The sequence below is a fragment of the Theropithecus gelada genome, chromosome 9 (assembly GCF_003255815.1).
Source record: "Theropithecus gelada isolate Dixy chromosome 9, Tgel_1.0, whole genome shotgun sequence".
NCBI lineage: Eukaryota > Metazoa > Chordata > Mammalia > Primates > Cercopithecidae > Theropithecus > Theropithecus gelada.
The window spans coordinates 122,697,687-122,712,080 of NC_037677.1; the positions used below are offsets into that span (position 1 = coordinate 122,697,687).

Below are 14,394 nucleotides of genomic sequence, written 5' to 3' on the forward strand. Positions count from 1 at the left end.
CCAGTAAAAAGGCTGAAATAGCTGGAAATTTATCAAACAAAATGATTTTCCTGGGGAGCACATAAGGGCCACCCGATGGCTAATAACTGTGATGTGGAAGGAAGGGGGCTGCGAGTAACACCTGAGGTTGACTTGTCTAGCATGGGAAGGTAATCGCTTCCTGCATCATGCCCATAGCATAGTAGCAAACTCCCTACCGATCCATGCCTATATTCAACTCACCTTGGGCGTTGTGAAATTAGTTTCTTTACTTTGTTTCCTTATGAGGGGAGGCCCTTTAAGATTTACATTAAGGGGCCGGGCGCGGTGGCTCAAGCCTGTAATCCCAGCACTTTGGGAGGCCGAGACGGGCGGATCACGAGGTCAGGAGATCGAGACCATCCTGGCTAACACAGTGAAACCCCGTCTCTACTAAAAATACAAAAACTTAGCCGGGCGAGGTGGCAGGCGCCTGTAGTCCCAGCTACTCGGGAGGCTGAGGCAGGAGAATGGCGTGAACCCGGGAGGCGGAGCTTGCAGTGAGCTGAGATTCGGCCACTGCACTCCAGCCTGGGTGACAGAGCGAGACTCCGTCTCAAAAAAAAAAAAAAAAAAAAGATTTACATTAAGCCAGCAGCTTCAACATTAGTACGTAATGTTCTGTCCTTTAGCACTGGGAATTATAAAGCATCAGAGCCACATAAATGGAAGCTAATTCACAAAATGCTTGGATGTTGAAATTCAACCAGTTCAGTCACTCTCACCCCACCAGGCCTGAGGACAGCACTGAAAGAGGGGGCATGAACATGAGGCTAAGATCCTGGGTGGCCATGCTCTTGCAAGCAATGCAGCGAGGGCCTCCGTGTTCTCTTGCCCAGGTGAAGGTGCAGCTGAGCTGGGAGCCCCCATCACTGACTCTCAGTGCTTTAGCATGAGCAGGAAAAGACAGAGGTTGTCTGCAGTAGACGGCTGAAGACTAGAGCCACCACGGTCATGGCCACTTACCTGAGACCAGAACAGGTGCTGAGACTGACGGCTGAATCAGAATATCCCCGTACATGTCCATGGTAGTAACAGTGACCCTACAGGGGAGGAGGGGAGAATCCCATTTCAGTTATAACATATTTTTGCCCACTTATAATAAATCAACTGCCTCTAATCCTCTCCACTTGTTTTTAGCTATAGAATTTTCTTTTGCATAAAATATTATTATGCAGCCTTACTATTTAACGCAAAGCCCAACGTGACCCAGACAGGGTCGGGAATATCTGATTTACTTAGAGGTTACCAATAGGGGTTTTTAAATGAACCCTAGTTTCACTCTTGTCTCTCTGACACCCTACAGGAAAGCCCTGATACAGAATGTTTTACAAAATCCAGCAGCAGAACAAATCACATTGACATCCCCATTTTACCCTCATGTAAATTGTCTTTTGTAATGAGATGAAGAACTGTAGGGGGTATCTAAGCACACTGTGAAATGTAATAAAACAAGGCCTAAATCTGTGGCTTATGAAAACAGGAAAGCAGATGAGAGGAAGTGGGGGTGAAGAAGGAAGGAGGGGACCTCACTGAATTACCCAGTTGAGAGCTAAAAGTCTATCTCAGCAGGAAAGAAAAATAGGAAGGTCTTCTAAGTCTAAGACAAAAGTTCCCGTGTGTCATGCCTGTAATATTCTATCCTTTGATAATGTCACAGCTTACAAAAAGAAACCACAGCACAGACACTTCCTTAGTGAAGACAGATATCAGTCTGGAATCAAGGTTAATTTTATCACTGAGCAAAAGGTACGCTGCAGCTCCAGTTAAGTGGCAGACTGGCAAGAAGTGGCTGAGTATACTCAGTACTCCTCACCCAGGTCCTCTGGATATCAGCTGGGTACAGATCTCTGCAGAGAAAGGTACATGTATCTTCTCAGGGTTTCCCCTGAGAAGCTCCTCTTTCAAGCAGCTCAGGTGTTAGTCTGTCTCCACTGTACCCTCCTTTGTGCACGGCTCCTTCACATATGACAACAGTCATGCACTTTCTCCAGGGCAGAGCTTGGTGTCCATTTGTTCTGCCCAACAAAACCCACCTTGACTTTGCTAAGAAAAAGCACCAGATGCAATTGAGTAATGAAGAAAACCAGACACCACCACGGGAAAGGGGCTAAGATTATCTCCTGGTCTCAACGTAGATGACAAAATTCTCAGATCACCTAAAAGGCGATGAAAGGAGGGTGATGGGGTTAAGGGGTTGCAGGGACATTTATTATTCTGTTGAGCTTTTTCATATTAATTTTAGAAGTTCTTTATATACTCAGGATATTAACACTCTGCCTGTTATTACATGGGAAATATCTTTTAACTTTGCTTATGATATTTTTTGTTCAGAGTTTCCGATGTATATCCATTTAAATGCATTTGTCTCTCTCTTCATGCATTTTTTGTATAGCTCAAGGTGGCTGTTTTCAGGATCACAAATACGTCCTTCTTTATTTTCTTCTATCTTTATAGTCTTATAATTAGCTCTTTAATCCATCTGGAATTAATTTTTGTGGGAGTGTGAGGTTCAATGCTAACTTTCCCCTACAAATGAGAGGCAGCTGTGCTTTGCTGCCATTTTTCCTTTTCTCCGTGATGTGACATGCTACCTTGGCATATATCAAAGGCCCACAATATGTTTGTGGCACCACTTTTGTACTCTTTGTGCTAGCCCACTGAAACAGACATCCATTTGTCTGTTTCTGTGCCAATTCCACACTGTTCCAATGACTATTGCTCTATACTCTATTTTGATATCAGATAGAGTACGTTGTCCTTTAAAATTAAGATGAAATTCACATGCCATAAAACTCACCTTTTAAAAGCATATACAATCAGTGAGTTTTGTTGTATATTCACAATATTATATACTCATCACCACTAATTGATTCTAAAACCTTTCTGTCACCTCAGAAAGAAACCTCATATTCATTAGCAGTCACTTCCCATTCCCTGCTCCTCCATCTCTGGCAACCATTAACCTGCTTTCTATCTCTATGGACTTGCCTGTTCTGTTATTTTATAGAAATGGAATCATACAATAAGTGCCTTTTGTGACTGGCTTCTTTCACTTAAGCATGGTGTTTTCAAGTTCATTCATACTGAGGCATGCATTAGAATGTCATTCCTTTTCTATGGCTGAATCACCTTCTACCGTGTGGATGAAAACATATTTTGCTCATCCAATTGATGAGCACATGAGTTGTTTCTACTTTTTGACTATTATGAGTAACGTTACTATGAACACATGTGTACACATTTTTGTAAGGATGTGTTTTCAGTTCTCTTGGATATGTACTATGAGTAGACATATGGGTCTAAAAGTAAAGTTGCTGTTTATATGGAAACTCAATGTTTAACTTTTTAAAGTACTGCCAAACTGTTCTGTCAAGGAGCTGAACCCTTTTACATTCCTGTGAACATTAGATGAGGGCTCTAATTTCCCCACATACTCACCAACACTTGTTGTTGTTTATCTTTTCCATTATAGCCATCCTAGTGGATATAAAGTGGTATTTCAATGTGGTTTTTGTTTTAATTTTCTTAATCACTAACGATGTTGGGCATCTTTTCATGTGCTTGTTGTCCATTTTTATACCTTCTTTGAAGAAATGTCTACTTAAATCCTTCGCTTATTTGTAAATTGGATTTTGGTGTTTTTATTGTTGAGTTGGAAGAGTTCTTAATATATTTTCAGCACTAGACCCTTATTAGATACAAGACTTATAGATACTTTCTCCCATTTTGTGAGTTGTCCTATTACTTTCTTTTTTTAATTTTAATTTTATTTTTTTTTGAGACAGAACCTTGCTCTGTCACCTAGGCTGGAGTACAGTGGTGTGATCTCGGCTCATTGCAACCTCTGTGTCCCAGGTTCAAGTGATTCTCCTGCCTCAGCCACTGGAATAGCTGGGATTACAGGCACATGCCATCACACCCAGCTACTTTTTGTATTTTTTTGTAGCGACGGAGTTTCACCATACTGGCCAGGCTGGTCTTGAACTACCGATGTCAAGTGATCTGCCTGCCTCAGCCTCCCAAAGTGCTGGGATTACAGGCGTGAGCCATCAGGACTGGCCCCTTTTACTTTCTTGATTGTATCTTTTGAAGCTCAAAGTTTTTTATTTGATGAGGTCTTATCTATTTTTTTCTTTGGCTGCTTATGCTTCTGGTGCTGTATCTAAGAAACCATTACTTAACCTAAGGTCATAAAGATCTACACGTATATGTTTTTTAAAGAGTTGTATGGGTTTAGCTATTATATTTAGATCTTTAACCATCTTGAATTAATTTTTGTATGTAGCTTGAAGTACAAGTCCAACTTCATTCTTCGGCATGTGGACAGCTAGTTGTTCCAGAACCATTTGTTGAAACACCTACTCTTTTTTCTATTGAATTGTCTTAGTGACTTTCTCCAAATTGTTTTCTTTTGGTACCATTCTTTTCTCAAAAGTTTCTTGGTTATCATTCCCCATTTTCTCTTCAGATGAATTAAAGAATCCAATTTTAAGCTACACAATAATCCATTGAGATCTCAGTTTGTATTACACTGAAGTATAGGTCAGTTTGGGAAGAACTTATATTTTCACAATAAGCAGTTTTTCTATTCTGTACATGGTAAGCAGGCCTCTCCTTTTAACAAGGTCATTTTTATGTCCTTTAGTCTAGTTTTAGATTTTTTTTTCCATGTGGCTATTGGAAAACTTTTGTTAAGCTTATGCATAGATATTGTACAGATTTGCTGCTATCATAAATAGGATCTTTTTTTCCTATTTTGTCTTACATACAATTATTTTTCATGGGAAGGAAAGCTTTTGATTTTGCGAGTTGGTCTTATATTGGGCACTTTTGCCACACCATCCTATCAGTTTATCAGTTTGTAGTGTATCTTTTTTCTATGTTGCTGATTATATAAATTGGAAACAATGAAAGTACCGTGGGCTTCTTTATGGATCCTTCATGCAACACTGAAGAGTGAAATGGCTAGGCGTGCAGGGGCCATGGCAGGAGAGGACTTGCCTACAGAGGGAAAGCATGTGCAAAGATAGTGGGCGCTGGGGGTGGGGAGTGGCATTCAGGGGTGGGGTTAGTTCTGCTGGGCTGGAAGATTCAGGTGCAGGAGCGTAGCTCTCACGGTGTCCTGCTCCTCCCCCAGAGAACCTGCCATCTTCAATAAGCATGTGGCTTAGGAAAGGATGCATCAGGCTTCCACCCAGGCCATCGGGGAAGGCAAAAACCTTGCTACCAGTTCACCCACTTAGCTTCTGCGTGACATATATTTTGAATGGCTCCAGGGTCCTCTCACTCTAGATAACTCTTAGTTGGGTTGTAGGGGAAGCATGATAATTCTCTTACTATGAGGGGGTTATATAATTGGATCATAATGCTCTGGGGCATCAGGGGGATCCTAGTACCCTCCCAGGCTGGGCTTCACTGGTAGGGATTTTAGCCCTGGGCACATGGCAGGCATCAAAGCGGAAGACGATGCAGAAAGTGAAAGGTTGGCAGCTGCTGTTAGGATTTCGGCTGCTCAAGGTAACCAGAATCACTGGGTTTTGACTGTCACAGATCTTTGGGGTCACATACATTACAGAATTTCCTCCATTTTAGAGGAACGTGAAATGCTGCTCTAAGTAGCTAAACACTGGTTAAAAAATTGAAAACCAAATGGTGACAATGATTTTAATTACTGACCTCTGAAATTTCAAGCTCATTTACACTCAATCTCAATTTATTTTAATAGATTATTTATTAAATGTACTTTCAAATTAAATACACAGATATATAAGCTCGTTAAAGCATGAGCTTAGAACAAATTAGTATCAAATTAATTTCCAGTTCAACAACTCAGCTGAAGTATTGCTTATGAAGGAGGAGGGGGGTGGATTTTAGCTCTCATAAACTGTTGCTTAAGGTAAACAATCTCAGTCATTAGTAGAGTTAACAACTGATTTCCAGCTTTAACATCACTTTTGTATCACCTTCAGACAGTTGACTAACAAGTCCATTGTTCATTCCTGACACTGATTAACTTCTTAGATTACTGATCATAATTATTAGAACTCCAAATTCTAGATTTTCCAAGGCAATGACAATTTCATGAAATTTAATTTTTTTCAATATGTCTCATTAAATGTTTAAACAAATGTGATTTAGTTTTTACAACATAAGTCAACACACAGATAATCTCACAACTCAGCAAAACATGGTTGTTACACCATGCATCACGTGGTTGGTTGGGAAATTTGATTATGGGGAGTGGAGGAGATGCAGTCTTCAACCCCTGGGGGTGGGGGGTGACCCTCTTAGTGACAAACGCAGAGAGAGAGTACAGGCTACATCACCACTAGTGGCCAGCAGTGGCCGCTCGAGACAATCTCCAGGTGAGTGTGTGCCCTGCCCAAGGGCGCACCTCTGAGTGCACTGATGCTAAAAGGCGGGCACCAACCAGGCCTTGTGGGTTCACAACACTGGGTTTGCTGGGTCTGAATATGCACACCAGAAAGAGACCCAGCAGGGAGCCATCATGCCTAAGAGGGTCTGGCGCCCCAGGGTCCCCTGACCTGTTGATCACCACATGGCCCTTACCAGCCAGCTGTGGCCACAGTCCTCTGCAGACCTTCCAACACTGCATCTCTGTTCCTCTCTCTGATTGCCTCAAGGGCGCCAAACTGTATAGCCTCTTTGTCTCTAAAGACATTGTCTTATGTCTCTAAAGACACTGCCGAACAAGACGTGGTCCCACTAGGCCAGGCCGTCTTTGCCTAGTTCTGCTGATCCAAGACATTCTATTTCTACCAACAAAACACAACGCAGGAAAAGAGCCCCAAACATGCATAACCACAAAATTACATCTTTTCCTTTTCAAAAAACCTCTAACCATGTATTTTATATACTTACTACTTAACTGAATGCATTTTCCCACTCCAGTAGAACAACTTTTCCTTCTGTTTAATACTATCAATCAAATATAATGGTGGGTAAGAGGAAGATGGAATAAGAACTCTTGAACTTGAAAATTGGTAGCCCTCAACTCTACGCCATGTGGGAAGTAAAATCAAACGTCGGTTACCCAACTCTCAGTGGACTAGAAGGAAAGGCATTTTATATGCTTAAGTGGTAACAAAGATGGCTTGACCTTGCGATTAGAAAGGAATGCTACCAGACAAAGTCTGTTAGGGAGTATGCCAAATGAAAATTATTCTGAATGCTTTCTTTAGGGGAACTTTGTAGGGTCTTTCCAGACTCCTTGCCATATGGAATGTGCCAAACTATCTTGATTTAGTGCTTGAATCACACAATGTTCTAGCCAGAAGGAAGCTTTGGGTCATCTAAGGCCAACCTTTCTCTTTTAGCCAGTCCCTTCCCTGAATAGATGGGAAACCAAGGCCTAAATAACCATCAAAGGTCACAGAGCTGGTTAATGGTAGGGCAAGAACTAAAATCCAGGCCTCTCAACTCCAGGCCAGATGCTTCCCTCCATACCTGGCAGTCAGAAACATGAGTTTCTCTCTCTTTTAGAAAAGAAAAGCGGCCGGGACCAGTTCAGTCGGGGAGACCCTAACCCAGTGGCACTAGAGGAATTAAAGACACACACACAGAAATATAGAGGTGTGGAGTGGGAAATCAGGAGTCTCACAGCCTTCAGAGCTGAGAGCCCTGAACAGAGATTTACCCATGTATTTACTGACAGGAAGCCCGTGATAAGCATTGTTTCTACAGATTATAGATTAACTAAAAGTATTCCTTATGGGAAACAAAGGGATGGGTTGAAATAAAGGGATGGGTTGGACTAGTTATCTGCAGCAGGAGCATGTCCTTAAGGCACAGATCCCTCATGCTATTGTTTGTGGTTTAAAAATGCCTTTAAGTGGTTTTCCCACCCTGGGTTCCTTGCCCTCATTCCGGTAAACCCACAACCTTCCAGCATGGGTGTCGTGGCCATCACAAACATGTCATAGTGCAGGAGACATTTTCTTTATGGTCAGTTTTGGGGCCAGGATATGGCCAGATTTTGGGGGGGCCTGTTCCCAACAAAAAGTTATCACCTAAAATCCACACATGGGTGGAATGCTTTTCCTGAGTACTGTGGAGCCTCATTACAGTGTCACTCACGGCATCATAGGAAAGTGAAGTCATTTCCAAACTCAGAGAAAAGCCCATAAATAGGAGGGATCCAAGGGTGGGTAAGCGTACATGTGTATGGGTGTATGTGTGTCTACAGGTGTGTATGTGTATATACGTGGGCATGTATGTATATTTGTGTGTGTGCATGTGCATGGATGTGTATGTATATGGGTTGTGTGGGTGTGCATGTATATATATGCATGTGTGCATATGGGTGTGCATGTGTATATGGTGTGCATGTGTGTATGTGTGTATATGGTGTGCATGTGTGAATATGCATGTGTGTATATGGTGTGTATGTGTGTATATGCGGTGTATGGTGTGCATGTGTGTATGTGTGTAGGGTGCATGTGTGTATATGTGTGTGAATATGGTGTGTATGTGTGTATATGTGTGTGAATATGGTGTGCATGTGTGTATATGTGTGGATATGGGTGTGCATGTGTGTATATGTATGTGTGTATATGGGTATGCATGTGTGTATATGTGGACACATGTGTATATTTGTGTGTATGTGCATGTGTGTGTATGTATATGGGAGTGTGTGTGTGTGTATGTATGTGTGTATATGGTGTGCATATGTGTATATGTATGTGCATATATGGGTGTGCATGTGTGTATATGTGTGCGTGTGGGTATGTATGTGTATATGCATTGTGTGTATATGGGTTTGTGTGTGTGTGTGTTTCTGGGTGTGTGTATGTACATGCATGTCTGTTGCCAGCCTGCATTTCAGCATGACTGCAGTCAGGTCCTTGTTCCCTTGCACGCAAGCCCCAACATACTATATGTTTGCTTGAGAATAAAACAAGGTGACAATGCATCTGAGCAAAGAAAAAGTGACTTTGCAGCTCTGTGTGTTTCTATAACTGGGCTACATTACACTTAGTCCTGAGAGTGTGCAGGGCAGGATCATGAAGCAATAAGTCACCACACCCATCCTCCAAGGATCTCTGCTCCCATGTCCATAACAAGAACCATGTCTGGTTAAAAGACTATAAAGAACTAACCTCAGGGGCCCCTGAAATCATTTTGCTGTGCTACAATTCTGCAGACAGAACAAACGCTTACAAAATCACGTTCACAGTCTTTGAGATCTCCAGGCAAACTGGGCCTGGGAACAGCACGTCTGCAATAGTGAGACCACTAGATCCATCCAGAATTGGAAATCTTGGGGTTGAGTCTTGGAGTCTCAGTTTTTAATCTGTGTAATGGGACAGGCACTTAGTTGTCCAGAGCTTTGTGGATCAAATGAACATGACATGGGGATGCAATTCATAAAATGTAAGGCATTATTACAAATCTGGAATATGAACATAAATATTTTAAACCCACTCTGCTGTAAGCTCTATTTTCCACCTGCTATTTTCCTCTACACTGACCCATTGCTCAGTGTATTTTTGTTGAATGAATGAATGGATGTGCATGAGAGAAACTGACCCATTAGAGAGAAGGGAGGGTTATTTGCTTATACCCTGTCACTTGGCTCTAACTCCCAACTGCAAATCTTCTTGGATATTGTGTGAAAATGCACATGAAAGGGTTAGCAGGGGCAGGGGTCAGAAGACCTATGGGGCCATTTGCAATTTAATGGAGACACACAAGCCTGAACAACTCAGTTATCAGCATGTTCATCTACCTTACTCTCAGCCGCATCCCAGCTTCTCATCTGTTCTCAGAATCTACAAGGGATTTCAGAAGGAACACGTGGTACAGCATGGGGAAGAAGTGCTGTGAAATGATCACTGGCATAGCAGTGGCCATGGCTGGCTCACTTCTCTAAAGCCCTGACTGCGTACCAGGCTCGGTGTCTGTTTCATTGTCACATCCCACAGCTGATTAAGTGCTTGAGCTGGGATTTGAACCTGGGTGGTCAGACTCTGGCTTGTGATCCTAACCGTGGTGTATACTGTCTCCAGACAGAGGGTCTATCTTAGCGCCTGCCCTTTCCTGACAATTTTATGGAAGAAAAGTCACTAAAACAGTGAGTTCCTCTGGGAACATGGGTTTGACCCTTGCATTGTTTGACTCCCAAAGCATCTCTGTTATGGGCACATCATGTCATATGTTGTTAGAGTGTATGTTCCCTGAGGACAGGGGCTGCATCCTCCCTTCCGCAGACTTGCCACAGAGTAAGGATGTTTACTGGTCTGAGTTCAGTTGGGCCTTGGAGTGATGCACTTAGTGAATCTCCAGAGGCCTGTTCTGGCCTCTCCTCTCCTCATATTCCAGGACTTTGGTTCAGCTGAACATACTCTGCTCTCCCCCAAGAGCATTCTCTAGGTGTCTCTCATTGTAAATGAATGCCACCCCCTTCCCCAATCCACCCCATTGTAGTTTTATAGACTAATTCCATTACAACAAACACCATAGCCAGAAACGTATAACCGAGTGTTTTGTTCCAAGTGAACTGGAGGCGTGTAGCACAGCATACAGGAGCTGAGACTCTCCCATCCAAGAGCTACCCAGGCCTGACCCTGCTTAGCTTCCAAGATCAGACAAGATCAGGCTCATTCTGGGTAGGATGGCCTCAGACTAGGAGCTCAGATTCTAGAGTCAGACTATTTGGGTTTGAATCCTTATTAACTGCAGGTGTGGCCTAGTTATTTAACCCCTCGAGGTCTCAGTATTCTCATCTGGGTATAAAGATAGAAAAAATTAATCTTTGGTGAAGATCAAACAACAGAATATATAAAAAGTTCTGTGCACAGTGTCTTGCCTATTGTCGATATTTACTCAATGTTGGCTACCGCATTGGACACTCAGTAAACATTTGCTGAATAAGTGGATGAATGAATGACTGAATAAACACACACATGCGTGAAAAGGTAGGGGCTGTCACCATTGTGGAAGATGATACTGGCCTAAGAAATTTGAGTTTGATTGAGGAGGCATTGGAGGAAGCTGCTGATGATTTGGGAGGATCAAAATGTAAATGCAATCTTGTGACATAAATAGAAAGATGTTTTAGAAGGATCATTCAGGCAGGAGTGGGGTCTGAATTAAAGCTAGGTGAGATTGGGAGTGGGGAGAAAAAGTCAGGCGGCTAAAACATCTTGCAGCTGTGAGGGAGGGCGGGCCTGAGCTGGTGCAGCCATGTGACGGTGGACAGGAAAGGGTGTGGAATGTGCTATGGAGGTAGGAGTCACCACAGGACCTGGGTGAAGACCCAAGGGAGAGAAGGCACTGGTGTTGAGTGCCTCGGCCAGTGGGACAGCAGAGCAGCCTGTGAGGGAGAGGCAAGCAGGGAGAACTGGTGAGTTAGGTATGTGTGGAATACAGCAACAGCAGGGAAATTCAATCCATTCTCAATGATGTTTTAAGAATATGATGATGGGCCTGGCTTGTGGAGTCCTAGTTAGGTAGGGGGAGTCAGACTAACAGGATTGGGGGAAAGCAAAATGAAGAAGCAGATAAACTATAAGTCTGCCTTTCTTCATGGTCCAATACACGTATCCCTCCTGTGCACATAACTCACAATCTTCCTGCGCTCAGGTATCACCAGACCCCCAGCTGATAGAAAATTGCAAGTTAGTTCAATGCAACCTTGGTGTTATCAATATTGCACAAAGCTCTCTTCAGCACACTGCACAAGCACCATCCTATAAAATCTCCAGCAAGCCTTTGTCTCCTTGCAGTCATCTCCTCTCTTGCTGGCCTGCCCATTGCTCCTTTGCAATGTATTTTCCTACGATCTCTAATAAATCTCCCTTTCTTTAGCTACAACTGTCTTGGTAAATTCTTCTTACTCCGATGCTGCTGGCCCAGATAGCCACTGCCCACCCGCAACAGCACTTACACTTGATACATTTATGAGATGTGCATGATCTCTGACTTTCCCCTTCCCTCCAGAATTATCTTTTCATCGCTGTTAGATGCTCTCTAACCGTAATGAACTGTGGTTAACTCCTGACATTCATCGCCCTGATGTGTTTAGTCCAAGCCAGTTGTAGAAGATACTATCCCTTTCTGACAATCAGTAGTTGCCATGGAAATGAATGGGATGTCACCCAAACAACACTTTTGGCCAAAATGTTAGATTCTATCCTCACCTGATGGTCCAGGCTCAGTTCATCTCAGCTGGTCTCCTTTGACACTATCAAAGCAAATGCTCTATATTTTTTCCAGTGAGAAACATATACCACGAATGAAACTTTTTTGGGTCCTGATCACGTCCAGGGGTGAGACATTTTTTTCTTCCTTTCATTCCATGCACCTGGCCTCTGCTGCCATCTCCTCTCACCTGGGCTTCAGGCTCTTCCACAAGAGGCCCCTGCCTGACCCTGACGGGGCAGGGGACCCTCCCCCTCCCCTCCTGTTCGCTCTGACTACAATTTCATGCTGGAGCCACGGGGTGCTTTTGAAAGCCCAAACATAGTCATGACATGCCTTCGGGAAGGCCTTTTAGTGGTCTCCTAATGTTTATCACAACCAAGGCTGTCACCATGGTCTTCAGGTCCTATACACTCTGACTTTCATTAGCTTTTAAACACTTCCTTCCCCTCACCTGACACCCCAGGTAAAACTCAGCAGCAGCCCAGAATGTTTCTCCTCCTGTCCCCTGGTTCATGCCTTCTCAGCCTCCAGCTGTTGGTTTACATGTTCCTTTCCCTGTAAAGCCTTCCATGATCCCTCAGACCAGATTAGGGCCCCGTGGCCTTTCCTTTGGTGCACTTAGCCCAGATGTTAATTATGTTTGTGATTACCAGGATAAGGGCAGTCTTCTTCTTCTAGCCTCCCCCCACCCATGGGTTCCCTTGTCTGTTTTTAATCCCTGCTGTGTTCTCAGTGTAAGGGGGCACGTGAACAGGTCATGGTGCTTGGTTGACAACATGCATGTAACAGACGAATGTATTCCCTCCAAAGCACTGACAGCATCTAGCTTTTCTGGGGGCCTCTGCCAGCCTTTCCCAGAGCTGTCTTTTGGCATGTAAACAGCAGAAATGTCACGCGGATAGTCTCCCACAGGCCTTATTAAAAGTAACAGTATAAAACACAATCTCCCCTTAGATGTGGTCAGCAAAGGATAAAGCCACAAATATTTTATCCTGTCAGGACAGTTGAGAAAAAAGATGTGATTAACTCCAAAATTAAAATCAGCCACTCTTCTGAGTCAACCAGCTTATACCAATTGTTGAGATATTTAAAAAAAAAAAAAAAAATTGTACTATACGCTATAGCCACAAAAAGTGGTTCTTATTTTATATATAATTTTAAATTTAGGAAAATTCACTGTGTGCTGACTTTAGCAGATAAGGAGATGAGTCAGCAAATTTCTTTTTGTTTTCCAGCCTGATTCAATAAAAACAAAACCCTAAAATCTGCATCTGGGTCCTCACCACGAAAAACAATACAAGGCCTCGGACCCTCCTTAAGGGCCTCCTGCTGGAAGGACCAGCTGTTCTGGGCTGCGGGTTTTACTTAGTGAACAACATTGTTCACTCCCCATCTTTACTGTAACAAGGCTGACTGCTTGGAAAGGCGTTCAGAGGAATGAGGAAAGGGAACGACTGGGTTAAAAGAAAAGTCACCATTTTTCTAATTATAAAAGCAACATGTGCTTGATGCTTCTGGAGATTTGGGGGTGCCAATTAATCTATCTTTCAGTTGCTTCCCCTAGTGGAGATGATCCACAGAGTCAGATGAAGATCAAAATACAGCATCAGCTTAATGACTACCAAAAAAAGAGGCTTCTGGTATATTCTGGAGAGGATACTAGTTTAGGCCTAGACAGTAGAGAGGCTTCCTGCAATTTCCAATTTCCGTCCTCCCCACACCTCAACCTCTTTCCCCTTCTTCCCAGCCAAAGCCTCAGGACCCATCTTGGGGAAGGTGGAGATGAGGAATGCTGCTGTCTAGAGGACTCCATGGAGGGAGGGAGGGGCAAGTCTCACCCACTACTGACTTCAAGGGCTGCCCAACACAGGGGCTGCAGCCACTCCCCAGTTAGCAGGGACCAGGGATTTTCAGGGCCTGTCTCCTCCCACCCTCTTCCCTGTAAAGAGACAGTTCCATGGGGAGGACTAGGGGAAGAGGAGGGGAATGGAGCAGACATTCACCCTTTCACACAGTCACCACATGGAAAAAGAGGAGAGGAAAAATGTGAGCCCCTGCTCCTGTGCACACGTGAATCAGAGAACCCAGAAAAGCACAGAGTCCCGCACCACATGGAGACAACCACTATCAATATCCTGGAGCCCTTCCATCAGGGCTGTTTACTAAGATGCCTGGATATGTAGCCTTCAGCTTTTGCAATCCAAATCC

General features: G+C 43.5%; 1 protein-coding gene across 1 annotated transcript in view; it reads right to left on the reverse strand.

Moving 5' to 3' along the window:
• ADAM12 (ADAM metallopeptidase domain 12) overlaps positions 1-14,394 on the reverse strand; it is a 373,557-nt gene that overhangs the window by 123,676 nt on the left and 235,487 nt on the right. Inside the window, exon 6 of the mRNA XM_025397498.1 lies at positions 985-1,061. Coding sequence (XP_025253283.1) covers positions 985-1,061 — 77 coding nt within the window. The remainder of the gene's footprint in view (positions 1-984; positions 1,062-14,394) is intronic.